This window comes from Chelonia mydas, chromosome 1 (genome assembly GCF_015237465.2).
Source record: "Chelonia mydas isolate rCheMyd1 chromosome 1, rCheMyd1.pri.v2, whole genome shotgun sequence".
Lineage (NCBI taxonomy): Eukaryota > Metazoa > Chordata > Testudines > Cheloniidae > Chelonia > Chelonia mydas.
In genome coordinates, this window is record NC_057849.1 from 255,486,431 (window position 1) to 255,512,358 (window position 25,928).

Sequence of the window (25,928 nt, forward strand, 5' to 3'; positions counted from 1 at the left end):
TTAAGAAGAGTCATGATGTGCTGAACTTCTGGTATATAACTGTCCATATATAGAGTTTTCAATGTCAAAACAAATTTACAATATAGATATACACACGTGCAACCCAGTTTTTGATATTACAGAAACTAAGTTTTGTGAGATTTTTGTAGCAGTTCATAAAGATATGCAACAAAGCCAAAGTATTACTTGGAATGAGATCAGGGTCAAAGCCCATTACTTATGCCTTTATGTGAATTAAACTTTTTTTTTTTTTTAAAAAAGATCCATTGTCAAGTAGTTTCCCTATTCCTGATTCTGTCCTTTTCTATTTGACTAAAATATTTTTCTCCCCCCTTCATTTAGCATGGAGATGAAATAAGATTTTTAATTCGTTTCCTGTGGTCACTCTAAACCAGGGGTGGGCAAACTTTTTGGCCTGAGGGCTACACTGGGGTTGCAAAACTGTATGCAGGGCCAGGTAGGGAAGGCTGTGCCTCCCCAAAAAGCTTGGCCCCCACCCCCTCCCACTTTCCACCCCGACTGCTCCCCTCAGAACTCCCGACCCATCCAACCCCCCCGCTCCTTGTCCCCTAACTGCCCCCTCGCGGGACCCCACCCCCCTCCACACCTCCGCCCACTGACAGGCCCCCCCCGGGACCCCACCCCATCCAATCCCCCTTGTTCCCCGCCCCCTGACCCGTTCCCCACCCCCGACAGGGCCCCCAGGACCCCACGCCTATCCAACCCCCCCCCCCCCCCCCAGTTCCCCATCCCCTGACCGCCCTCCCCCGCAGAACCTCTGCCCCATCCAACTGCCCCCTGGGACTCCCACCCCTTATCCAACCCCCCCCCCCCCCCTCCATGCGGCTCAGAGCAGCATGTCAGGCTGCAGCACCAGCCAGAGCTAGCTCCTGCCGCTCTGCTAGACAGGAGCTTGCAGCCCTGCTGATCTGCAGCACAGTGAGCTGAGGCTGCGGAGGAGGGACAACAGCGGGGGAGGGTCTGGGGACTAGCCTCCCTGGCCAGGAGCTCAAGGGTTCAGCTCAAGGGTCCGGCAAGACAGTCACACAGGCCATAGTTTGCCCACCTCTGCTCTAAAGCCTGTCATAATACATTTTGATGATGCAAGGCGTATCAACGATATCAGCATAATTCTAAAGAGAACCAAGTATTGTGCTTTTGTAGGTTCTAAACCAATGATGGCTTAAAATCTGAAAGCCAAGTTCTTAAAAAGAAGAAACATCTCTTTACTCCAAATGAGATCATGTAAATGTCAAGGCAGGTCAAATGCTCATGCCTTAAAATTCGGTTAATGCCCCTTTAAGTACCTGTGTACAGTGGGGCCGTCTTCTCTGCAATATAACTGACAGGATCTTTTTATTTCATAAGGGGGTTGTTTGTATGTATGTAGAATGCAAATATAAAATTAGAGTGGAACTCTTAGCCTCTCCTGCTCTATTGGGAAAGATGTTAACCAGTACTTCCGTGTGCAAGGAAAACATTCTTGAACTTCACCTGCGTAAAGGAGGAAATAAATTTAAATGTGGGAAGCTGGCACTTTTCCTGACTCAAAAAAAATCAAAGAAGAAATAAGAGGAACAAGTATATTTTATTATTTGCTCTCTCTCAGGGCCTGATTCCTCTTTAATCCCCAGTACTTGTCTTTTCCAGGAAAAACTTGGGGTACTGCCATTACTTAACCCCTTCTACTAAAAAGAACACTCAAACAACAACCCTGGACCATTCACATGCTTTCTATCAAGCATTTTATTATATTAGATGCTTTCTTATCTTTTGTTTTGTTCCACAACATCAGAGCTCAACTGAACCTGATTCTCCTAAACAGAATGAGGCCCCATGATGAGTGATACCAAGAATAATAAAAAGAGCAGGAAACCAAATTGTTAGGCCTTTGCACAGTAATATGGAAGATTGTGGTTTGATTGCAGATTCCCCCCCCCCCCCCCCCAACCCTGGACAGACTCCTGAGGCTTAATCCAGGGCCCTGGTCCCTGACATCAGGGCTCCACTACTACACAAGAGGCCCACGTTCAATTTCCGGGTCTGTTTCCACTCTCTCCGTCAGCAGGGGCCGGGAATACTGCAGTGATATGCACGGTTATTTAAGAACAATCTTTCTGGTCATTTGAATGGTAAAGACATTCAGAGAAGGAGTCAGGTCCAGTCCACTCTACAAGTTACGTGTGTCCTCCATGGTGAGCAAGGACTTCTGAAGCGAGATCAGCAGCGGGAGGGAGAGGGATCCTTATGGCTCAAAGTGGGAACAGTGCGGAGGACGGAAAGGCAAACTGAAGTCAGGCCTAGTGACAGGTAAAACGTATCCTGCCAGCCACCGGAGAAACTTCCCTGTCTTCTCGCACCAGACACCGCCGAGCAGGAAGAACGGCATGCGGGGGCGATTCCTTCCAAACCTTGCGGCTACCTAGGGCCCCTCACTTTCCACCTCAGGGATCCCACCGGGCTCCTCCCCTCGGGGGCACCCCAGCTCCGGGGTCCCAGCCCGTCACTCAGCTCCTCACAGGCCCGGACCCCGCCCTACTCCGGAACCTTCCCGTGGCCCTAGGACGTGACCCTGACCCCAAGGCCCCGACCTAGGCCCCCCGCCGCCGCCGGGGATCGGGCTCGAGCCGCCCCCCCACCCCCGTCTTGGGGCCTTGCCTGGCTACTCCGCCCCGCCCCTCCCCCACACGGGGCTTCCGCACCCCCGCCCTCTTACCCGCCGCGGTCGCGGTCGCGGCCCCGGTCTCCGAAGCCTCGCATGCTCCCGTTGAGGGGGGCACCGAGGGGCGCGAGCTGGGGGTGGCGCGGGGCGGGGGGGCTCGGCCGGCGGCGGCTGTTGTGTCCCGGTGGAGTCGCCCGTAGCCGCCTCGCTTCCCGGGCGAGGGAGCGGGGAGGCTAGAGATCCGGTCGGGATTGGTGTGCGGGGCCGAGAGCGGCTCAGTTAGCTTCAGGGCCCGTCGGGCGCGGAGACAAGACAGCGTCCTCTTCCTCCGGGTTCCCGGCACAAAATGGCCGCCGCTACCCCAGCCCGCTCTACTTACGTTAAGGACGGCTTGAACGTTGCGTAAACTCCGTCTCTGAATAGCCGGGGGGAGGGGGACGTGAATGCCGCTGCGCCTATTCTCGAAATCAGGGTACGTACGAGGCCGAGGCCAGAAAACCGAACCCAAACAGAACAGTGTACGCAAATTGCGTAGTGCCCAGGAGCTGAGTCGGCTTTTTGCGTGTGGAGACAACGCTCTCCCTATTCCCGAAATTCGACTGCGCAAAACGCCAATCATGTAACCCACCTACGAACTGTGAGGAAAACCCTGGCCAAGCAGCATATTAACTAAATATTATACGGAAGTTTCGTAGCTGTCGCTTGTTCCATGGTGGGTTTAGCGTAAGTAGGGGAAGGAAGAGCCTTCCATTTTGCGTAAAATTCTTCAGTTGCTTTTTGCTCAGCTGGGGGGAGGGGTGTGTGCAAGATTACATGCATTCTACAGCGTATTGTGTTTGGAGAACACAGGAAAGCCTTTTGCCTTAGCAGCAACTGCATGTGTGGGAGGTGGCAATAGGCTGGAAAGACAATACTTCTCTGTGGCAAGCTGCAGAGTTTAGGGCCTTAGTGTGCAATTAATCTTCGCTGTCCAAGGAATCTCCCTCCTGCTGCCCCCTTTGCAGGAAACACCCTCAGACACAACATTTAAGCTCAGTGTCTGCTGGAGCACACAAGGGGTTGCGGTTGAACAGATGCCATAAAAGCGATCTTGCCGCAGTGCACACACAGCACAGGCTCAGTAGCAGTAGCCGCCATGATATTTACTCTTTCCTTATTTCCAGTAAATGGAAGGGGAAAGGATATTTAGCTAAATTAATGTAATTATTTGCGTGAAGTAGTTACAGCTCCTTCAATAGGAAAGAGATTCCTTGTGACCTGTGCAAAAACCCAAACTACAGAAGCATTTAACTTGAAGAAGAGCTCTGTGGAGCTTGAAAGTTTGTCTTACACCAACAGAAGCTGGTCCAAACAAGATATTACCTCACCCTGTCTCTCAGGACAACACGGCTACAACAACAGGGCAAACAATGTTATTTTGTGTGATAGTATATTGTGTGCTTTAAAGTGTTCTGTTGCAATTAAAAAGTTTACATTTTAAAAAGTATGAATAAGGACAATATTTTAAAGCGTTCCACAACCCTGTAATAATAATTGGCAAAATTCTGCCTTCTATTACATCTGTGTAACTCCACTAGTATCAACAGGATTTCACAGTTTGTAAATGTGAAATGAATTTGGCTCTGTATATTGTATTCCTCTGCTCCTCTTATGCTGAAGGATTCCTAAGTACTTTACATGGTCCAAATCTTTTCTATGCTTCCTTCCACAAGTGGAAGGCATGAAACTCCACTGATCTGAGCCTTGGGGAAGTTGAAAGAGGTAAGGTAATGTCAGCTCTGCAGTGTCATTCCAATCCTTTAGAAACACTGACTGAGGGCAGGGTGCAGGGCGAGGAGTTGGCTGTGCTCTGCAGCAGCATCACCCCACAACACCTCAACTGTGAACAGAAGCTCCAAAGGGGAAACCTTGCATAATTTTGGTGCCCTGCGCAAGCTTTTTCCCCTCACAGAGGAGGGGAAAACTATATTCAGGCATCACAATTCATATACCTCTCAAATGCCGTCACCTCTGGTGAAGAAACACAGCTTGTATTTTTATACAGTTAAATAAACTTTCAGATGGAATGTAAATAAAAATGTGTCTACTTGAAACTACAGGGGAACTTCAGGTATCCACCTGATTTAGAATATGGCCAAAACACTGGGATTACTACCATTACCTTTGTGAAAATGGACAAGGGATGCTGCATGCACACAATCATTTTTATGCAGTGGCTGAATATACAAATACAGGTTAAAAATGTTTCCATTTCCTGTTTAACACTTAAACTAATTTCAACTCTGTTTAATAAACAAGAGTTCATTTAATCTGAACACCATTTTAATGTTTTTTTTATTAATTATTATTATTATTATTTGGAGTGCCTGGAAGCCCTAGCTGTGCTCCTGAATCCCGACCCCATTGTGCCAGGTGGGAGTTGACATCTTGATAGTGAATGTGTGATAATAGGTAGCTTGGGCAAATATAGGCTGGGAGGGCCTTGAAAGTAAAATACAAGTACTTTATGTTTTTGAAGTAATAGAGAGAGAGAGTGCGCTCCTGTGGAAGGACACAAAGATAGTGGTGACATAGTCAAAGCAACAGGCTAGGAAATTTTTTTTTTTTGCAGCAGCATTCTGAATGGATGTGAGCAGGGCAAAGCTCCATTTGTCAATGCTAGGGAGAACGATGTTGCAGTAATCAAAATGTGAGATGAGAGCCTACAGGAGAGTTTTAGCTGTGTGGATAGTAGGAAAAGCTATATCTTAGAGATGTTAGACAGAAAGAAGCTGCAATATTTAGACATAGCTTGAATGTGAGAATCTAGAGAGAGGTCCCAAGGTTATGGACCTGAGTGAAAGGCAGGATGGTGGGGTTGTCCACAGTGATCAAGATCCATCACTCCCTTTGTGGGCTATGGAAGGAACAGGAAATTCTTTGTTGCCTTCAACATGCTCAATAACATTTGAAATTCTGCATTAAGACAATTACTATAATCACATCTCATGCTTCAGGGCTTCAGCTGATCACCTTCAGGGGCCAGAAAGCATTTTTTCCCCTGATGCACAATTGGTCAGATGTGTTCGGGGGTTTTTGTTTTTCCCCCCACCTTTCTCTGAAGTATCCAGCTTTGTATCAAGCTCTGAAGTATCCAGTATTGGCCAGCTGGAGAGAGGCACCAGACAGAAAGGACCAATGCTCTATGGTGGTACAGAGAATCTTCTTTCCCAAAGTATGTTTATACTGCAATCCAAGGTGTGATTGCAACTCAGGAAGACATACCCATGCGAACATGGCTAAAAATAGCAGAGTAGATGTGGCGGCATAGGTTTCAGTGCAGGCTAGCAATACGAGTAGATCCCCGGGGTTCTTGTGTAGCCTGTGCTGAAGCCTCCACCAGCACATCTATACTGCTATTTTTAGCCATACTAGCATCGGCATTTTTACCTGCGCTGCAGTCACACCTTAGACTGCAGTGTAGACATGCCCTTAAATGCTTGGCTGGTGAGTCTTGCTCACATGCTCAGAATCCAATTGATCCCCGATTTGGGGTTGGGAAGGAATTTTCCTCTAGGTCGGATTGGCGGGGACCTTGGAGTTTTTTTTGTTTTGCCTTCCTCTCTAGCATGGAGTACTGATAACCTGCTATGATCATCTGGTCTTATCTAATCAATTCTCAGTTGGATGGGCCTTGGTCGTTGGTGGCCCCTTGATCTCTCCTATTCTCTGTCTGTGGTACTTAACAACGTTGTCTCCTGAGGATTGAAATACTTTAGTCTAATACAGATTATTGTTCCCAAAAAGGGGTAATGGGATGTAATATAAGGGGCTGTGATATACAGGTCAGATTAGATGATCTAGTGGTTCCTTCTTGCCTTAAACTCTATTAAATCTATAGAATCTACCAGGAAGGTCGTGTGTGTGTGTGGGGGGGGGGAATAGTGAGATTAAGAGCTCTGTTCTAACCATGTTGAGCTTGAGTTGACAGCTAGGCACCCATGACAAGATGTCAGAGACAGGCCAAAATTTTCATTTGGACAGAATGAGGCAGGGGTGGAGTAGAGAAGATGACCTGTGAGTTGCCACCATAGAGATGGTAGTTGAATCTGTGTCTGTGGATGAGAGAACCTAGATATAAAATGCAGAGAGGGGAAAAAGGAAACCAAGGATAGAGCCCTGTGGAAGAAATGGTTACTTACTGTAACTGGTTCTTCTGTGTTCTTCTACTGGTTCTAAGTTTTGGCTAGGAAGAGGTCATTAAGAGGTCATTTGTCATAGATCAGTGGTTTGAGCATTGGCCTGCTAAACCCAGGGTTGTGAGTTCAATCCTTGAGGGGGCTATTTTGGGATCTGGGGCAAAAATTGGGGATTGGTCCTGCTTTGAGCAGAGGGTTGGACTAGAGGACCTCCTGTGGTCCCTTCCAACCCTGATATTCTATGATTCTATGATTAGAGACTTTAGTGAGTGTGGTTTCAGTCGAATGCAAGGGGTTAAAGCAGGGGTCTCAAACTCCTGGCCCGTGGGCCATCTGTGGCCTGCGAACCTCCGCAATGTGGCCAGCGGGGCTCCAGCAGTTTTGGGGCTGGGTCTCTCCCTTGGCCTCACCTGCCGCCCCCGGGCGCTTCGCCCCTCCTGGCAATTTAAAATGGCCCAGGGCCCTGGCAGCGCAGTGGAGCTGAGCGGTCTCTGCCTGCTCGCTCCACGTGTCCGCTGGACCTGCCCTGTAGCCCTGGGGCAGGGCGGGGCTGCGCCTCCATGCGCTGCCCTCACCCCGAGCGCCCCTGCGGCCAATGGGAAGCTTTGGGGACAGCAGCACGCAGAAGGCCCCTGGCCCGCCCCGCCTTGGAGCCTCAGGTAAGTGCCACACCCCCCGACCCTCTCCCAGAGCTTGCACCCCCACCAGCCCCCAAACTCCCTCCCAGAGCCTGCACCCCCTCCCCACACACCCCCAGCTCCCAAACTCCCTCCCAGAGCCTGCACCCCCTCCCTCCCCCCTCCCAAAGCCTGCAACCCCACCCCCTCCTATTGCACCCCCACCCCCTGCCCCAGCCCAGAGCCTGCACCCAGCACCCAAACTCCATTCCAGAGCCTGCATCCCAGACCCCCTCCCCAACCCAAACTCCCTCCCAGAGCCCAACCTGTCACCCCTTCTGCACCCAAACTCCCTCCCAGAGCCTGTGCCCCAATCCCCTACCCCAGACCTCCTCCCACACCGAAACTCCCTCCCAGAGCCTTAGGCAGGTGGGGGGCGGAGTTTTGGGGGGCAGGTTCTGGGCGGCATGAGTGACATTATTGGCCCCCTGGGAGGATTTGAGGACTTGCACTGGCCCTAAGGTAAATTGAGATTGAGACCCCTGGGTTAAAGCCAGTCTAGAATAGAAGTTGAGGAGAGGAAGAAATGGTTACTTACTGTAATTGTGGTCCTTCAAAATGTGATGCAGAAGTGTATTCCACTTAGATGTGTGCATGCACAGCATGCTGGAGACTTCTAGCTAGCAGTACACATAGAAGGGCAGCGCTCATGCCTCGTGGCTGTGTGAGGCGGTGCCCCACCACCCTGACCTCCCACAGTTCCTTTGCACCAAAAGCCCATTAGAGGAGACTCTGTTGCAGAGGGGATGGAGGGTGGGTGATGGAATACATGTCATCATCACATCTCAAAGAACCACAGTTACTGTAAGTGACCATTTCTTCTTCTTCAAGTTGATGCCAATGTGTATTCCACTTTGGTGACTTACAAGCTACCCCATTCAGAAAGGGGGCTCAAAGTCTACTGAAATAGGGATTGCAGAACCACCTTTCCGAGGCCTGAATCCGCTCTGGAAGATGCGGTAATAGCATAATGGTCTGTAAATGTATGTATGGACCACATGGCCACCCAGCCAATGTCCAATATGGGAATGTCACTGAGGACTGCTAATGACATTGCTTGCACTCTTTCGAATGCGATCATATCCGCTGAGGAGGCATAGCCGAAGCTATCTCATGTGCAGTCTTGATACAGGATATTATCCATCTAGAGATGGTATGTGCAAAGACTGCTTGTCTCTTCATGCGGTCTGCATAAGACATGAACAGATGAGGCAAAACATGAAACAGTTCAATCCTATCCAGATACAAGGCTAGATATTGCCTGACATCCGAAGTTTGGAGGTGCTGTTTCTCAGGGGATGAATGCGGCTTAGGGAAAAACACAGGTAAATACACCACCTGGTTCAGATGAAATTGACAAACCAATCTGGATAAAAACTTTGTTATAAAGTTACTTTGTCTTTGAAGGACTGTGTGCAAGGAGGCCCTGCCATCAGAGCCTGCAATTCAAACACCCTCCTTGCAGACATAATGGCTACCAAGAATGCGGGTTTCTGACACAAGAGGGGCAGTGGACACTACAGGATGCATGGGGCTCGAATGGAGGGCCCATTAGGGCCACCAAAACTATGTTTAGGTCCCACAAAGGGACTGGTTTTCAGACCAGAGGGTATAAATGGAGAAGCCCTTTTAGAAATCTCGTCACCATAGCATTGGCAAAGACCGATTTTTTTCCCCCTAAATAGGGGGGTGATACTGCAGTCCAGTGCACCCTCAGTGAACTGAGTGCACATCCAGATATCTGAAGATGTCCTGAATGGAAGTCCACGTTGGTTGGTTCCTGCGAGCCAAGGACCACACCAGAAACCTTTTACACTTCGCTAAGTAGACCATCCTGGTAGAGGACTTCCTACTGTTGAGTAGGACTTGTTGGACAGCTGCTGAACAATGCTCTTCTTCATTAAACCATGCAGCAGCCACGCCATGAGGTGCAGGGAGTTGAGTGCGGCATGGCAAATGCGGCCGTGGTTCTGAGTAAGCAGGTTGAGATGGGGAGGAAATGATATGGGAGGCTGAATCGATAGCACAAGAAGGTCGGAGAACCAGCACTGTTTCGGCCACACCAGGACTATGAGGATAAGCTTGGCCCAATCTGCTTTGAGCTTGAGGATGATCTATGTAACCTCACAACCTTGCAATCAGTATTAGCGTTAGTGGTTTAGCGTTAGTTAGTTCTAGTAGTCCTCCCCCCGTGATGCCTTCAGTGCAGTTCAAACACTGTCCTTCATGTGTGGGAGCGATTCCTAACAGCAATCCCCATGCACACTGCCTGCTTTGGAGCTCAAACTCCAGCCACAGGTAGTAAGAAGGAATGGAGGAGAGTCAGGGCCACGCCACCTGATATAGCCAAGGGAGGGGCCACAGTCACTAGATGCAAGTACCACACCTTTACAGGTACTGCTAGGCAAAAGTCTCTGGGTCCAGTGCATTGGGCACACACACCTAACTGGAATATGTCTGCATCTACTTGAAGAACTGCAGACACCAATTGTAAAAAGCACACTCAATGAGCTTGGACATGAAAGGAAGGAGGTGTGACACTGTATGGAATATGAGAGACACTTTATGATATTATTGATATCCATATTATAATCTTACCAGATATACCATGTAAGGTATCAGTGAAAATGTTATGATTTGCAAAGTATGATAATCTTTTTTATATTTGTATCATCTTTGTATTGTAAGTTATAAATATGTATGGTATATTTGTATTTCAAACTTGTGCTGTGTATCTGGGTGACACCCCCAGACAGAAATGCATCAGCACTGCCTAGCCTGTTCAATGGCCCATCAAGGGCAATCAGTGACAATGAACCCATTGAAGGAAGCCAGAGGCTACACCTTATGAATCAACAAGACTTGTAGGGGCATTCCTGTGAACAGAGAACTCTAAGGCTTTTCCATACCATGTGTTGTGAAGCTTGTGTTTGGGACAAAGGATGTACAAGCCACATGGCAAAAGATATGAAAAGGCAGCTGCATCATTCTCCATTTTGTCTTCAATCCTGCTTCTTACCTCTGGAGTAACTTCTCTACAAACTGAAGCTCTGAACAAAGGACTGAATGACCTATCCAAGCTTTGGATGTGTTCCAGAGGGACTTTCAAGTCAACAAACTCACCAGTACTGCTAAGAAACAGATATATGGATCTGGAGACTTATATATGTATCTGATTGCTTTACTATTTAACAACTCTCTTCTTGTTCTTGCCTTTTCTTTTCTAATAAACCTTTAGTTTTAGATACTAAAGGATTGGCTGGCAGCAGTGTATTTTGGGTAAGACTCAAACTAATACTGACCTGGCAATGTGAACTCTGTGGGGTTCAGAAGAACATTTTATATGGTGGGCAGAGTTTTTAAATAACTCCTGACCTTACTGGACCTATGTGCTAGTTGGGAGCCAGAGAACTGGAATGTAATAAAGAGGATTGTGTGATTTCTTTTTTCAGCTTCTTGATAACCAGTATGAGGGATCAGGAGCACAATTTTTGACTGGTTGGTGAGTCTAACTTCAGTGTTAACCACCCATTTTGGGAGAATCTGCTCTCCTTTTTGCAGCCTGCCCTGATCTTGGCATTTTCAGTGAGGTCTAGCCTAGGCACACTGGGTCACAGAAGGGAAATGGGGCAGTAGATGGAGAGGTAAATTGGGTCAAGGGTGGGTTTGTTTAAGATGGAAGAGACTAAAGCATGTTAGTATTGTGAGAGGAAAAAGCCAGAGGAGAGAAAGAAGTTAAGAGTAAGGGAGGGGATGTGTATAGGCAGGAGGGAGATCAGAAGATGTGACTGGATGCAGTCACTAGGGCAAGTGGACTAGTTAAAGGAGGAAAGTGGACAAGAAACTTCTGCATCCCTTACAGGGAAGAAGCAGAAGAGAATAGTAGGAGGTGAGAGGGGAAGAGAATGCAAGCCAAGGGGAGGGGGAAGGTCATATCATATTTTGTCAATTTCCTCTTAGAAGAATGTGTTGATGTGTGTTCTTTGTGGGCCATCCATGAGACTGTGAGAAAATATTATTTTCTCATGTATTGAAGCTTCTTTCATTGCTTGTTTATGCACTATAAATGAATTGCCTGCTTTGCATTTAAGTTTATACTTTAACAGATACATTTAATTAGGCTGATCATCTAGAGTTTCATGTGGATATCAAGAGCTTATATTTTGCCAACCTTTGATCCAAACACAGGACCAAACCCTGTAGTCTAGTGGCTCTCAAATTTTTTCCTGTTTTGGTTGACATCTTAAGAGAGAGATTGTCTAGAGTGGACTTTCCGCAGCTTTGTGCTCAAGGTGGTGTCCCATAGGCTCCATGGAGTCTTCTATCTTGTGTTTCATGAGATTTGTTATCACTAACTCATCACCTGATGCTGAGTCTCTTCCTTGTATTGTATTGAAAGGTGGTAAAAAAATATATAACATCCTAATATTTTCTAAGAGAGCAATTGCTGTTATGGCCACAGGGATATTATGTGATTGTGAATGGAAAGGAGGTGGTCCACAAAATAATCTTGCTTATTAACATGTTCTTTACTCTGAAAAAGTTTGGAAACCACCGGCTTAGAGCAAGTGGAGAAGCTGTGTTGCTTTTGTCTCATTGACCAATCTTAATAGCTTTGTCAGTCACCAGTTAGCCCCATCCCATCTGGCTCTCCTCAGTTGCAGAGAGGATCTCTGCAGCCTGGGACCCTCATAGATAGCAGCTGAAGTAAGATGAAAAATTGAAGAATCCGCCCCAAAGTGTTAAAAATAGTGTTTCTTAATATTTTAAATATTTTTTAAAAATAATAATGTTGGGCTATATCCCATTTAGTTTACCCATGCAAGTTCTCACAACAAAATCAGCAAGACTACTCACAGGGTAGAACCAGGGTCTCACTCAAACTATGTGTTGGCTGTATTGTACACAAGTATAAAGAAGAGAGACATTTTAATTTAGCATTTTTCATAGATATGAAAAATAGACAAGAGCTTTAAATATTCCAAAACAGAAATACAGGCACTTTAAAAACAAATAAATAATCTAATCAAGATTTCTAAAAATCTTTTCAAGCAACTATCAATCCTCTACTGTCAATGAAACATTAGTAAGTTCACCTATTCTTATCTCTCTTTCACTGCACTTTCCCTCTGTGTACTAGTTACTCATTATTTTGTAAAAACTATGTTTCAATGCTGTTCCATTCCATGCCATTATATTCTATTCCACAGACATTCCTTTCCCGAGAAACTATAAAAAGTGCACATTAAGCCCATGTGACAAAACAGCTTTGCTTCTCCTGAACAATAAGGAAGGTAATCCTTGAATAAGTCACATTTCTGTGCTTTTTCAACTTCTGGCTGCTTGAAAGATCATTTTAAAATAGCACTAAGGTGAACCAGGAACTGTTAAGATTATTGAAATATGATACCTAAAAAGCTCTTCCCAGCATCCCTCTAATTCTAAACTTTCCAAATTGTGTATGAAAAACACTAAGCAACCAAGGAGTCAGACCTTGCATATCATGGCTTCATCTGAGGTGCACGAGCTGTTTTCAAACGGAGATTTGCACCAGTTTTCCATCTACTCTTTGGCATCCCCAATCCCTCCAGCAGTTATTGCAAATGTAGCTTCATTTTCAGGCATCTCAGGGCTGGGAAGAGAAAGAAGCAAGAAAATGGCTGTTCTCTGTGTAAAATGTAGTCATGATGCAGTATCCAAGATTTTATCAGGTAGAATACCTCAAAGCTCATGTTCTTAGTTGTAAATTATAGAAATTGTCCATCAGGATTTATGACCAAAAAGTGCGAAATCCATCCCTGTGCAGAGGGTAAACACCAAATCTGTACACCACTTAATTTTATTTTAAACGTTTCAAAAATACAGACTGGAGCGAATTGCACACAAAAGTGCATATATTTTTGTTTAGATTTTCTGTTTAGAGTGGTTTCCAATTTTTTTTTTAAGTGATGTGGCAGAACCAAACAGTTTTGGCTATGGAAGCTTTCCCTCCATATCCTAGGTTTGCCACATCACCACCTTGAATCTCCACACATCTCTGCCCAATACAACTAAGGCCTGGTCTACACTACAAAGTTAGGTCAACTTAAGTCACCTTGCATCAACCTATTAGTGCTTGCATTACACTAAAATTTATCTCCGGCTGACATAAGCTCCTTGTTATGGCAATGCAGTAAAATCACCTCCCCAAATGGCACAGAGCCGTGGTTGACCTACTGAGGTCAACACAGTGCAAATATAGACACTGCATGACTTTTGTCAACCCTAACAAGTCTCCAGCAGCTGTCCCCGCAATCCCCCATTCCCTGCAACAGTGACCGCTCTGGTCACAACTGTAAGTTCCACTGCACAGGGGGCAGAAACTCCAGAACCTGTACAGAAGTGGGGGGGGGGGCCACTGGCACTATGGCCCCGCCCCTGCTCCTCCTCTTCCCCTGAGATCCCGACCAGGCCAGATCCAGGCAGTGATACCTGCCCAGCATGGGCGGCGCATGAACCGCCAGCTGGGGGAGGCTAGCCCCAGCCCTGCCCCTTCCACCTGAGGCCCCGCCCATTCCACCCCCACCGGAGCCCAGAGGACGCCCCCACCTCCTGGCCCAATCTCGCCCCGGGCTAGCCCCCCAGCCCTGGAGTGCCGGGAGGCATGCAACCACAGCCTCCCCAGCTCTGGAGCTTGGGAGGGCGTGCGACCCCAGCCTCCAGAGCGGCAGTGGTGCATGGTCCCAGCCCCAGAGCATAGGAGGGTGTGGCGGGCGGCTGCAGCCTCCCCAGCCCCAGCTGGAGCACTGTGGGGGCTGGAGCAGGACTGGAGCTGTGGCGCTGCCGCACGCAGGGAGCAGGGCCTCACCTGGCTGTTTGGGGAGGCACAGCCTTCGCTGGCCTATGTGACCCGCTGCCCAGGGAGCCCAGGATGCTATGGGAGCTCCGGACCCTCCACCTGCCCTGGGCAGGGATCCAGGGTGCCTGAGAGCAGCCCCCAGCCCATGTCCCCGACCCCAGGATGCGCTGTCCGGGGCAGGTGGAGGATCTGAGGCTGCCCACAGCGGCCTGGGCTCCTTGGGTGACTCTTAGCACAGCCGGGTTCCAGCTTCCGGCCTGGCCAGGGAGCAGGGCCTCAGGAGGAAGAGGAGGAGCAGGGCTCCATGGTGAGGGGGGGCTAAAACCCAACTCAGCCCCCCTACTGGGAAGAAGCCGGTGCCACTGGCAGGGGCTGTGCCTCGCGGCAGGGGAGCCGATCACCTTATAAGCTCCCCCGCTGCAAAGCGCAGCCCCTGCTGTGCCTGCCTGAGGTTACTACACTCGTGTTAAAAGGTGAGCGGGTGTGGCCCTCCCACTGGTAAAAGTGGGGGGTGGGCATGGCTCCCTTGGTTCCAGCACCACTGCCAGGGGGGGTCACAGAAACTGGAAGCCACTCCCCCTTTTTAAAGCTCCCTGAGTATTTTTTTAAAATGCCATTTTCTGATTGCCCAGCTTGGACAGCAAACCTAGCAGCTCTCCCTTGCATGCAACCACCCAACCAACCACACCAGCTCCATGCACTAGACGTACTTCTGCCTGGAATAGACAGCAGGCACTGGATCTCCTGGGCCTGTGAGGAGAATAGGCTGTGCAACATGGGCGACACATCCAATAGGCTGGGGAAGGCTGTGCCTCCCCAAACAGCCTTCTGTGGCCCCGAACATGCTCCTCCTCAAAGCCCCCTCCTACTTGCTCTTTCCCCCTTGGCCCCAGCCCAGGCAGGCTGCTCCTTTTCAGTGCTGCTGGGGCTAGGGAGGCCAGGACTTGGCTGCCTTATTTCTTCCTCCACAGTAGGCTGCTTTCCCATGCCAGTCTGTGATGAGTTTGGCTGGCACCACTGCAATAAACAGGCTAGCAGCATATGGGCCTGGGTGGCTTTGGGACACCAGTAGCAGCTGTGTTCTCTATGCACTTGTGACCCTCAGAAGTGAGAAATCACTACAGCCTGTGAAAAATAGTGCCAGTGTTCAGTGCAATTATCCTATATTCATACCCAACGAATAGGGACTGCAAGTTTATAGCTTCACACAACAGAAAATCCTTCCCTCTTTTGTCGTTGGTGGACCTTACTTACCACAGGTGGGGCTGGAAAGCAGTGTTTTGCCCAGGCACTCCAAAGCTGAAGTGTCCATAAGCATTTCTTATTAAACATATTTATCAGAATAAGGGAAGGGAGTTGGGAAAATGAATCTTTCCCTGTCCCTTGTGACTGTAAATCCAATGGTACATTTGCCTGTTTTTATCACAGCTTCTGGTGTAACAGCCTTAGGGGTACCCCCTCCACGCCTGGAGAATGCCTGACCTTGATGAGGAGGAGGAGGAGGAAGAGAACTAGGGAAGACACTTATGCAGAATCCTGCAAGCCAGTGTTGCAAGCGGCTTGGAAGGCCAATATCGCCAACACTATGGAGAGGACAGGGGAAAGGCCCAAGATTCCCCATAGGACAAGGAGCAGGAAATGCACCAGTACATAATGGGTCTTCTCAGGCAGCAAAGCCAAACGCTGCCGACCCTAGTTGACATACAGGTTCAAAAATCCTGGACTCTCCAGGGTTGGAGAATTGCATGGTCACTGCTCCCTGCACCCTCAAACATATGACATGGCATCATGGGGCACGACATTAGCCTACCAGTTCACGCTGGGGGTCTGCAAGGAAAACCACAGCTTCACATACATTGACCTGTGAGAACCACGACTGGTGTACATGTAGCCACAACAGACAACATTTGTTTATTCAAATGGACATAAATATTTATCTCCTTTCTAATTTTAAATTTTCACCCCATTAAGTTATGTTAAAAATGTGTATAACATTGCCTATGGTTTTATTTGCACGTTGATTTTCGGCACTGTTTTTTCCCACTCAGTAAGTTCTATTTTTGGAATTTTATTAGTTTACAACAAATTTTGCAGAATTCATAGCAGCAGTCAAAGCAAACAGTACTTGTAAATGCACATTAAGCACCACAGAATTCATAGCTTCAGAAAAACACCCAGTCATATTTATAAATGTGCAGTAGCAAGCATTACACAATTCTTAGCAGCACTCAAAGCTCCAGGCTCAAACACTCCAGCACAGAAGACTACTGTGGCTGACCATTAAAGTGCTCTTTCAAAGCCTCCTTCAATTGTATAGCTCCATGCAGCAGTCTTGTAATAGCCCTTGTGCCTGGGTGGTCAAAGTCAGTGTACAGTCGTTCCACCTGTAGGAGGCGATTAATGGCCCTACACACTTGCATGATAATAGCCCCCAGTGGATTTTCCAACTCCAAAATGATTTCCCATTGACTGCTAGCAAGCTGGTGTTGCAAGCTTCCACAGTGTGATCACCACTTGCTTCTCCACTGTTAGTGCAATTCTCATTCTGGTGTCCCTGTGCTGGAGGGTGGGGCAAGCTTGGCACATAGATCCAGGAATGTGGCCTTCTGCATCCAAAAGCTTTGCAGTCACTGCTTACTGTTCCGAACGTGCACTACAATGGGAGCCAGTCAGTGCTCATTTCTCAGGACCAGAAGCAGCATTTCACGATCTGCAGCTTCTCCATTTACACCCACCAACAACCTTGAATTGTCTTTGGCTACATCCCTAAGCAAACTGTCCTAAAGGAAATCCTCATGTCCCCAGTTGTTGCGGTACTTTTGGAGGTTCTGCAAATACAGGAGAATTGTGCTGTCCTGTATTTGCAATGTTCATGAGAATAGTGCAGAGCTCTGCAGGCGCTGTGCTTCTGTCAAAGATAACAGAGACTGAAAAGTGCCATGGGGGTGTGTAGGATTTCTAAAAAACAGCATGGAAATTATGGGATATGAATGGCATTATGGGATGCAGAAAGTTGCATGCTGGGAACTTGATCCTTAGCTCCCAGAGATCCCTGCGTGAATCATTACTATCCACAAAACACTGCAAAAATATCCCAAAAGGCATTGCCCCAGATGATGGCACAAGACACACTGCAATACCTACTGGTGGTGCACTGCACTTTACTTTGACACATGCACTCCTGATGAGTATGTGCAGGCCAACACAAGCAGCCAAGTATGTAGAGGCCTAACCAATATACAAACTTTGGTGACTGTTCACCGACATAACTTGTGTCGAGCAAAATACGTAGTGTACACATGGCCTCAGTCCTGACCTGCCCCCTTCATGGGTGACATGATTTAAATCCTGATCCACAGAACTCTCTATTGTTCCAGTCCTGGACATCCTCTGGGCAGAGATTGCCAGTTATACCAAATTGTTTAGTAGTTTCCTAATAGAGACAAATCTCTACTGGCAATTATGATGAGACCTCTCTAATTTCTTTTACTTGTGACTTAGGTCACAAGTAAAGAATTTCAACCTAGGTCTCCTAGTTAATTTTCTTGTGCATTGTTTTCTCAAGATGTCATTCAGAAGCAGGATTCATTTGGAACTCAGCAACCAGCTACGATACTATCATGTTCCAGTAGTATGAGCTATGTCAGCCATTAACCATCCACCCAACATAACTCCTGTCCCACAAAAGAGAGGTGTTTACCTGTCATATATCTTGGCAATACGCAACTCCCCCCTTCCCTTCCGCAAACTAATCCTTGTGGTTGAAGCATGAGCAAGGATGTGGCCGCCAATGGGCTTCTTAGGGTCTGCCTGAAAACTAAATTAACAAAAAATAATTATTAAGTTTCTCTTGGTGAATTCCATAGGCTAACAATCATAATAAGTCATCAGACAAGACATGATGATATCAGATGAATGGATGTGTAACAAGAGGATTAGCTAAGGGCCTCTCTATACTTAAAACAATGCAGTGGCGCAGCGACACCGCTGCAGTTGCTCAACTGTAGTGCTTCCGTGAAGACACTTCCTATGCCAACAGAAGAGGTTCTCCCGTTGGCATAGGTACTCCACCTCCATGAGACAGGAGAATTCTCCCATAGATCTAGCACTGTTTACACCAAGGTTACATCAATTTAACTGCATCGCTCAGGGATGTGAATTTTTCACAACCCTGGGGCAATGTAGTTATACCAACCTAATTTCCTAGTGTAAACCAGGTCTAAGTTTTTACTACATGTATGCTCTTAGGTGTGGTTTTCAAAAGTGCTCAGTGTTGGCCTAACTCTGCTCACATGGACTTCAACAGGCGTAAAGTTAGGCCAACACTGAATGTTTTGAGAAATCCCACCTTAATCTTTGCACCTAAACTGGTTCCACAACAATTCTGCTCAAAATTTTCAACATTTCTTGTGATATGTTTTCTAAGTTCAACTCATGGTGAAAGGGGTCATCATGACAGACAGGGCATGGACAATGAAAGGAAAAGAATTTAAAGACTCGGAGAAACCCATGAGTGTAATTTGTGAATGATCTGTTGCCCCTTTTTGACCCGAGTGGCTAGTCAAACTTCAGGCCCTGGGGTTGTCTCAGTTGGAAGTAGAAATTAATGGCATCTGGTATTCTCTTTGATGCAATCTTCTTTATTTACAAGTAACATACAAAATCCTGCTTCTCCAAATGCTGGACAAACCAAGAACAAATGGAGCACTTTCTTAGCTTACAGCCACAAGCCTCCTTAGCCAACACCAAACCTAAAAGCTCTCTCACTAGCATTTTTCCAGGTTCATATATAGTACTTACAGGCTACGGCTTCAATTTCTTGCTTTTTGCCTCTGCCTCTCTCTCAGTTTTCCTCTGTTCTCAGTTTCTGAATGTTCTGCCTTCCCTCGCATAGCTGTCTGACTCAAATATTTACAAGACAATGGACAACCCTCAGATATCCACTCCAAATACATCACCAAACTCTTCCATTACATCCTCACCCATAATAATTTTACACTCAACAACAAATACTTTGTCCAAACCATGGCACAGCCATGGTTACTAGGATGGCTCCCCAATACACCAACCTCTTCATAGGCCACGTTGAAGAAGAATTTCTGGACAAATGCACCACGAAACTAATGATATACCTGAGATACATCACTGATATTTTCATCCTCTGGACATACAATTTAAACTCACTCACAGATTTCCACAACAACTTCAACAACCACCACCTGTTCATTAAGCTCTCTCTGGAACACTCCCCAACTAGCATCAACTTGCTGGACACCACGATCAGCTTCAACAGTGGAACCCTACAGACAGCTAGATACAAGAAAGCCATGGATCACCACACTTATCTTCATAGATCCTGTAACCACCCCAAACATACCAAGAAATCTGTTATCTACAGCCAGGCACTCAGATACCACAGAATATGCTCTGAGGAGAAAGTCTGGGATATACACATTAACACACTCAAAACCACCTTCACCAAAACAAGAACACTCCACCAGAGAAGTAGATCAAATCATGGAACTGGCCACCCAAATACCCCAAGAAAAGCTGCTTCAATACAGAAATAAAATCTCCTCCGACCGCACACTCCTAGTTGTCACCTACCATCCCACACTGGAAACCATACAGAGTATCATCAAACTACAACAACCATACTCGATGGGGACCCTATCCTGAAATAAATCTTTATTGGACCGCCTCGTCTGGCCTTCAAACAACACCTCCAACCTCTCCAAGCTCATCATCAGAAGCAAACTCCCCACAGACCAGGATACACCAACTCAAAGCAGCACCAGACCCTGCCAGAACAACAGATGCAAAACCTGCAGACATATATCCACTGCTATAATGATCAACACACCCCACAACACACCTTTCAAGATCCATGGGTCCTACACATGCTTATCACAATTTATGGTGTATCTCACCCAGTGCACTAAATGCCCCAATAACAACTACATGTGTGAAACCAGACAATCACTACACTCTCGAATGAACTCCCACAGAAAAATGATAAAAGACAAAAATAGCCTATCGCCTGTGGGTGAACACTTTTGACAAAGTGATCACTCTCTGTCTGAACTATCAGTCCTCATCCTCAAAGGAAACCTGCACAACACCTTCAAAAGATGAGCCTGGGAGCTTAAATTCGTAACTTTACTAGACACTAAAAATCATGAATTGAATAGAGGCACTGGATTTATGGTATTTGTCCTTGTATTTAGTTGTGATACCCCGAGAACATTTCCCTGACCTGACAAAGAGCTCTTGTGTAAGCTCGAAAGTTTGTCTCTCTCACCAACAGAAGTTGGTCCAATAAAAGATATTACCTCACCTACCTTGTTTCAATCCCCCCACCCCCACCCACACCACACATACACTAAGTGATACTCAGTAAAACCCCTATGCTCACTCAGTCTGCACTTCTGGGCACGTTCCACAGCCACCTTTTGTCTTAGGTGGGGAGTTTCTTATAACTCACCTAACAGTTGTTATTTGAAGAGTTCATTCACACCCAATCTTAAAGTGTCTTGTGATCGATGCAGCCAGTACCTCTCAGGTCATGTTTATACTACCACTTATGTTGGTAAAATGTTATGTTGCTCAGAGGAGTGAAAAATATACCCCTGAGCATCATAAGTTTCACTGGTGTAACTGGGAGTGTGCACAGCGCTATGTCGGCGAAAGATCTTCTCCTGCCGACATACCTACCAGTGCTCATTGAGGTGGTTTTATTATGTCGACAGGAGAGCTCTCTCCCATCGGCATAGAGCGGCTACACAAGCAATCTTATAGCAGCGCAGCTGCATTGATACAGCTGTGCAGTTGTAATCTTGCTAGTGTAGACATGGCCTCAACAAATCACAGCCCAGTATTAAACCTGTTTAAAGATGTAGGGTGCATCTTCACACCTGAGCTTGCCCTTCCCAACGAAAATCCATTTCCCGTATCTATTAAGTGTTTAATGCAGAGGTGGCCAACCTGAGCCTGAGAAGGAGCCAGAATTCACCAATGTATATTGCCAAAGAGCCACCGTAATACATTAGCAGCCCCGCATCAGTTCCCCCCTACCCCAGCTCCCAGCGCCTCCCGCCCACCGGCAGCTCCGCCGATCAGCACCTCCCCCTCCTTCTCTCCCTCCACACACCTCCTGATCAGCTGTTTCGTGGCAAGCAGGAGGCTCTGGGGGGAGATGGAGGGAGAGGAGCAAGGGCATGGCAGGCTCAGGGGAGGGGGCGGGAAGGGCCTGTGGCAGAGCCAGGGGTTGAGCAGTGAGCACCCCCCCAGCACATTGGAAAGTTGGCGCCTGTAGCTCCAGCCCCGGAGTCGGTGCCTCTACAAGGAGCCGCATATTAACTTCTGAAGAGCCGCATGTGGCTCCGGAGCCACACGTTGGCCACCCCTGGTTTAGTGCAAGAGGAGAAGTTTAAAAGAAAAAGAGAAGAACAAGTGGCTTACGTCATAGTTGCTCCTGGATCAGCAGTCATCTGATTGGTCACAAACACAGCCACATTATATTCTGCAATAAAGAACAATATAAAGACCTAAAGGAAGGGGAAGAGATCACACTAGAATTCATGCATATTGTCCCATGAGTGCCACAAGGGAGACAGTTTCTGATTGTCAGGTCCAGCACCCATATCACAAACAACAGAACACTCCTGCCTATCTTTCTGATGGCTTGGACTAATTAGTGATGGAATTTTTAAAAGCGATCAGAGCTAGCTTAATTCTTCTTCCATTTGAACTCAAAGTGGGAGCAGTTAGGCCAGCACTGAGCTCCTCTGGAAAACCCATCTTAACCTTTTTTTTTTTTTTTTAAACTGTTAACTTTTTAAAATTTATTGTATGGAAAGAACCTCTGTCACTCCCTTCACCAGTTGTAGTGAAACATTCAAAAAATGGGGGAAAATGTAACTTCCTACTCAGCCAGCAATAAAACATCACAACATTCCAATATTGCTAATAGACTGTGACAATGGGTAAGTCACTTTACCCCTTCTGCTTCTGTTTTTCCTTCCACCATTTGTCTTTCTTGTCTATTTAGATTGTAAATTCTTCAAGACAGGAACTGTCTCTTACTATGTTTGAACAATGTCCCAATTCTCTCAACTGGGGCTTCTACGTGCTACTGAAATACAAATAAGAATAATTCTGAGATGCCTCAGAATGTTGAAGAATCCTGGAGGCCAATTGGTCAAATTGAAGTCACATGATTTCTAACTAAGTATCACATTTTTGTTAGTAAGTGGTTGTGTAAGGCAAGGAAAGATTAATTGGGCAGTGTCTACCATTAAATTCATTGGGGCTACCATGTGGTAATGCTGGGCTACCAACTGCCTTTTCACAGTAGTTCCAATACATTTTTCACTTTTCCTGCAAGGTCCCCCCTACCTTCTGAGATTTTCTGAAGCCTTGATAGCATCTGAGCAAGTTTCTGTTGCCGTTCAGCCAGCTCTCCACGGCCACTGAAATCTACACGGAAGAGCGCCATTATGGAGTCAATGATCTGCATGGTAAAGATACAAAATAAATGAATGTAGTGAAAGAAAAGGAAGGAAGAAAAGAGGAAATTATCCTGAAAGCATTAAGCTGATGCAGAAGAGTAAAATGACCTAAAGGCTCATACCAATAGCTTGAAGATGCCAGCTTCCTCATGGAACTTGGCTGCTACATAGTCAAGCAACTCCATCTGATGTTCACCTGGTGGAAAGTACAGTTGGACAATGAAATTAAGACCCAGAAGGAGCCGAGGCGTGAGGTAACACTAAGGCCAGGTTTACACTAGAAACTTTTGCAGATGTAGTAATGTCAGTTAGGGGTGTGGGGTTTTTTTGGCAACATTTCTATGCTGGCAAAAACCCTAGTGTGGACACAGTTATACCAGCATTATTTCATTCATGGAACCAGTATAAACTATACTGGCAAAAACAGGTTTTGTCAGTGTAAGTGATGTCTGCACTAGGGCCAGGACTACATACAAACTTTTGCTGGCATAGCTGTGTCAGCCAGGGGTGTTACTTTGGCAGGATAGCTTATTTTGCTCAGGGGGTCTGGAATAAGCTATCCCACCAAAAATTCAATATTGCCAGTAAAAGCTGTGTCCACACTAGGAGCATCTTGCCATGATACTATACTAGCATAGCTATACTGTCAAAGCGCTCCTAGTGTAGACCTGGCCTAACTCTTAAGGTGGAGGCAAAGGACAGTAAACTGAGTGTTCATAAACTATGCCCTATGTATTCCGTGGCTGCAGAATTTTCTACAGAGCCCACCACATGCATGGAACTGTGCATCATATTAGTTTTCATTCTTGAAACATTAAGTTCTTAGTGTTTATGGTTAAAAAAATTACAAAACAATTTAAAAATGTAAATCAGCGCAGTTGGGAGGGGTGAATTGCCTCATTCATATGAAATTAACTATGAAACCTAAGATGACAATTTAAATGTCAACATTGTTTAGTATTTCACTACTAATAGTTTTAGTCGCAATTCCAACTAATGCATTTACTCTCCCACCCCCACCAAAATCTACAACTGCCTCTCATGCCGCCGCACTCCCTATCCAGTTACCAAAACCTTCAACTTCCCCAAGACAATTTCTACTATGCATCAGGACATGACTTTGCAGAACAGTGCAAATGGAGGGACAAAGTGAAATAACACAAGGAATATTATACTAACTGCATTATCCATATTTAACTCAATAAAAACTTCCATTTAAAAAATGTAACTGAAGCTGCCACAGAATTTCGAGTCTGTTGCACCGCAATGCTGCAGGATATAGAGGCCTTGCCACATAGTGCATGGGATCATGCCTATAAGGTTCCATTCACAAAACGACAGACTTTCTCAATGTTGTTTATACTGCCCACTTACATTCAAGCACTCACAATTAGTCTCCAACAAATATACCAGTTTCCATAGTGCTTCAAAGAAAGCAAATTCAGATATCATGGTGGTACGCAAATATTATAAGATATGGAGTTCGCTTAGGGCTTGTCTACACAGAGGATTTAAACCAGATTGATTTGGTGCACATTATTTAACACACAGTATGCAAGCCACACTAATAGCATGCACACAGGATGGCTGGTCTCTCTTTCAATTCTCATCATTGCATACACATGGCAGCAGCTTGCTGCATACTAAGCACATGACATTCTCAGAGGGTACTTTGTTGAGCAGCATGCATTCTGGGATTTTTCTCACTGTGCACTGGTGGAGGCATGGGGGAAGCCAGGCAGGTTCAAATTTTAAAATAATTCCTTACACAGGACAAGGAAGAAGAGGAAGACACCAAGGAACTGCTACTAAAGGAGCTGTTCCTGGAGCAGCTTCACAACATGCAGCATTGTTTCTGGGCTTGGAAAACCAGCGTCAATTGCTGGAAAAGGATTGTTTGGCAGACCTGGGATGACCTGCCGTGGCAAGAGAATTTCAGGATGGGGAAGGCAACCTTTTTTGAAATATGAGCTGAACTAGCCCTGGAGCTGCAACAGCAGCTTACCAACATGCAGCATCTCATATTCATGGAGAAGCAAGTTGCCACTGACATCTTGAAGCTGGTCACCCCCAAATGTTACCATCTATAGCCAATCAATTTGGTGTAGGGAGATCTACTGTTGGGGCTATTGTCATGCAGGTATGTGATGCCCTGAATAAGGTACTGTTCCACAAGGTTATAAAGCTTGATAATGCTCAGGAGAGTATTGATGCCTTTGCTTGTGCCTATTATTTGTGTATCCCCAACACTGCAGGGCTCAGAATTTATAAACAAAAAGAGATATTCCTCCACGGTGTTCCAAGGGCTGGTTGACCATGGAGGCAGGTTTACAAACATAAAATGCAGAGTCTGGAAGGCTCCACAATGATAGTATCTTTTGGAATTCAGCTCTATTTACCTTCATGAATAAAGGACTGTTTTCCCCCAGGATCACTATGGACATGAACGGTGTGGAGACTACTCCAATTATCCTGGGAGACCTGGTTTATCCTCTGGTTCCCTGGTTAATGAAGTCATTCACAGGCCACGTGGACAGAAGGAGGAAACTGTTTATCACATCAGTACATAGGCTCTGACTCCATGTGTGCTCCGGGGCTGGAGCACCCACAGAAAAAAAGTGCGGGTGCTCAGCACCCACTGGCAGCACCGCCAATCAGCTGCTCCCCCTACCCCTCAGTGCCTCCCGCCCATTGCAGATCAGCTGTTTAGTGGTGTGCACAAGGAATGAGGGCGCTCAAGGGAAGGGGTGGAGCAGGGGAAGGAAGAGGCAGGGTGGGGTGGGGGTTTGGAGGAAGGGACAGAATGGGCCCTGGGGCGGAATGGGGGTCAAGTACCCCACAGTAACTCATAAAGACAGCGCCTATGCCTCAGTAGTTGCAGAATGGCAGTGGAGCTTGCATTTGCCCGTTTGAAAGGACAGTGGTATTGTTTGTGGAGTAGGTTGGAAGCTGCAGAAAGGTGATCGCTCCATGTTGTATTTGCTCAATATCTGTGAGAGTAAGGGAGAAAGCCTTAAAGATGGGTGGGAGGCTGAGGTGCAGGGACTTGCTCAGCAGTTTGAA

At 46.6% G+C, this 25,928-nt stretch overlaps 2 protein-coding genes and 2 long non-coding RNA genes across 19 annotated transcripts in view; 2 read left to right on the forward strand and 2 right to left on the reverse strand.

Moving 5' to 3' along the window:
- Positions 1 to 3,062, reverse strand: part of DDX17 (DEAD-box helicase 17) — a 30,972-nt gene extending 27,910 nt beyond the window's left edge. The window contains exon 1 of one of the 2 annotated variants that reach the window (XM_037881501.2): positions 2,717 to 3,062. In XM_037881501.2, the coding sequence (XP_037737429.1) occupies positions 2,717 to 2,760 (44 nt within the window). In that variant the 5' untranslated portion in view covers positions 2,761 to 3,062. The remainder of the gene's footprint in view (positions 1 to 2,716) is intronic. The other variant, XM_037881507.2, reaches the window with a different exon arrangement.
- Positions 2,060 to 25,625, forward strand: LOC122465153. The gene is made up of 3 exons (XR_006289765.1): positions 2,060 to 2,310; positions 22,742 to 23,119; positions 24,638 to 25,625. It is a non-coding gene; the product is annotated as an uncharacterized LOC122465153 (long non-coding RNA).
- Positions 3,029 to 10,769, forward strand: LOC122465155. The gene is made up of 2 exons (XR_006289768.1): positions 3,029 to 3,385; positions 9,203 to 10,769. It is a non-coding gene; the product is annotated as an uncharacterized LOC122465155 (long non-coding RNA).
- DMC1 (DNA meiotic recombinase 1) overlaps positions 12,430 to 25,928 on the reverse strand; it is a 36,058-nt gene continuing 22,559 nt past the window's right edge. For 4 of the 15 annotated variants that reach the window (XM_043543422.1, XM_037881709.2, XM_043543443.1 and 1 more), the window contains 5 exons: positions 22,988 to 23,061; positions 22,753 to 22,867; positions 21,817 to 21,877; positions 18,056 to 18,172; positions 12,430 to 13,149 (listed from right to left, as the gene is read on the reverse strand). In XM_043543422.1, the coding sequence (XP_043399357.1) occupies positions 13,080 to 13,149; positions 18,056 to 18,172; positions 21,817 to 21,877; positions 22,753 to 22,867; positions 22,988 to 23,061 (437 nt within the window). In that variant the 3' untranslated portion in view covers positions 12,430 to 13,079. Of the gene's footprint in view, positions 13,150 to 14,145; positions 17,264 to 18,055; positions 18,173 to 21,816; positions 21,878 to 22,752; positions 22,868 to 22,987; positions 23,062 to 25,928 lie in introns of those variants that run through there. The other 11 variants (XM_037881625.2, XM_037881639.2, XM_037881616.2 and 8 more) reach the window with 7 other exon arrangements.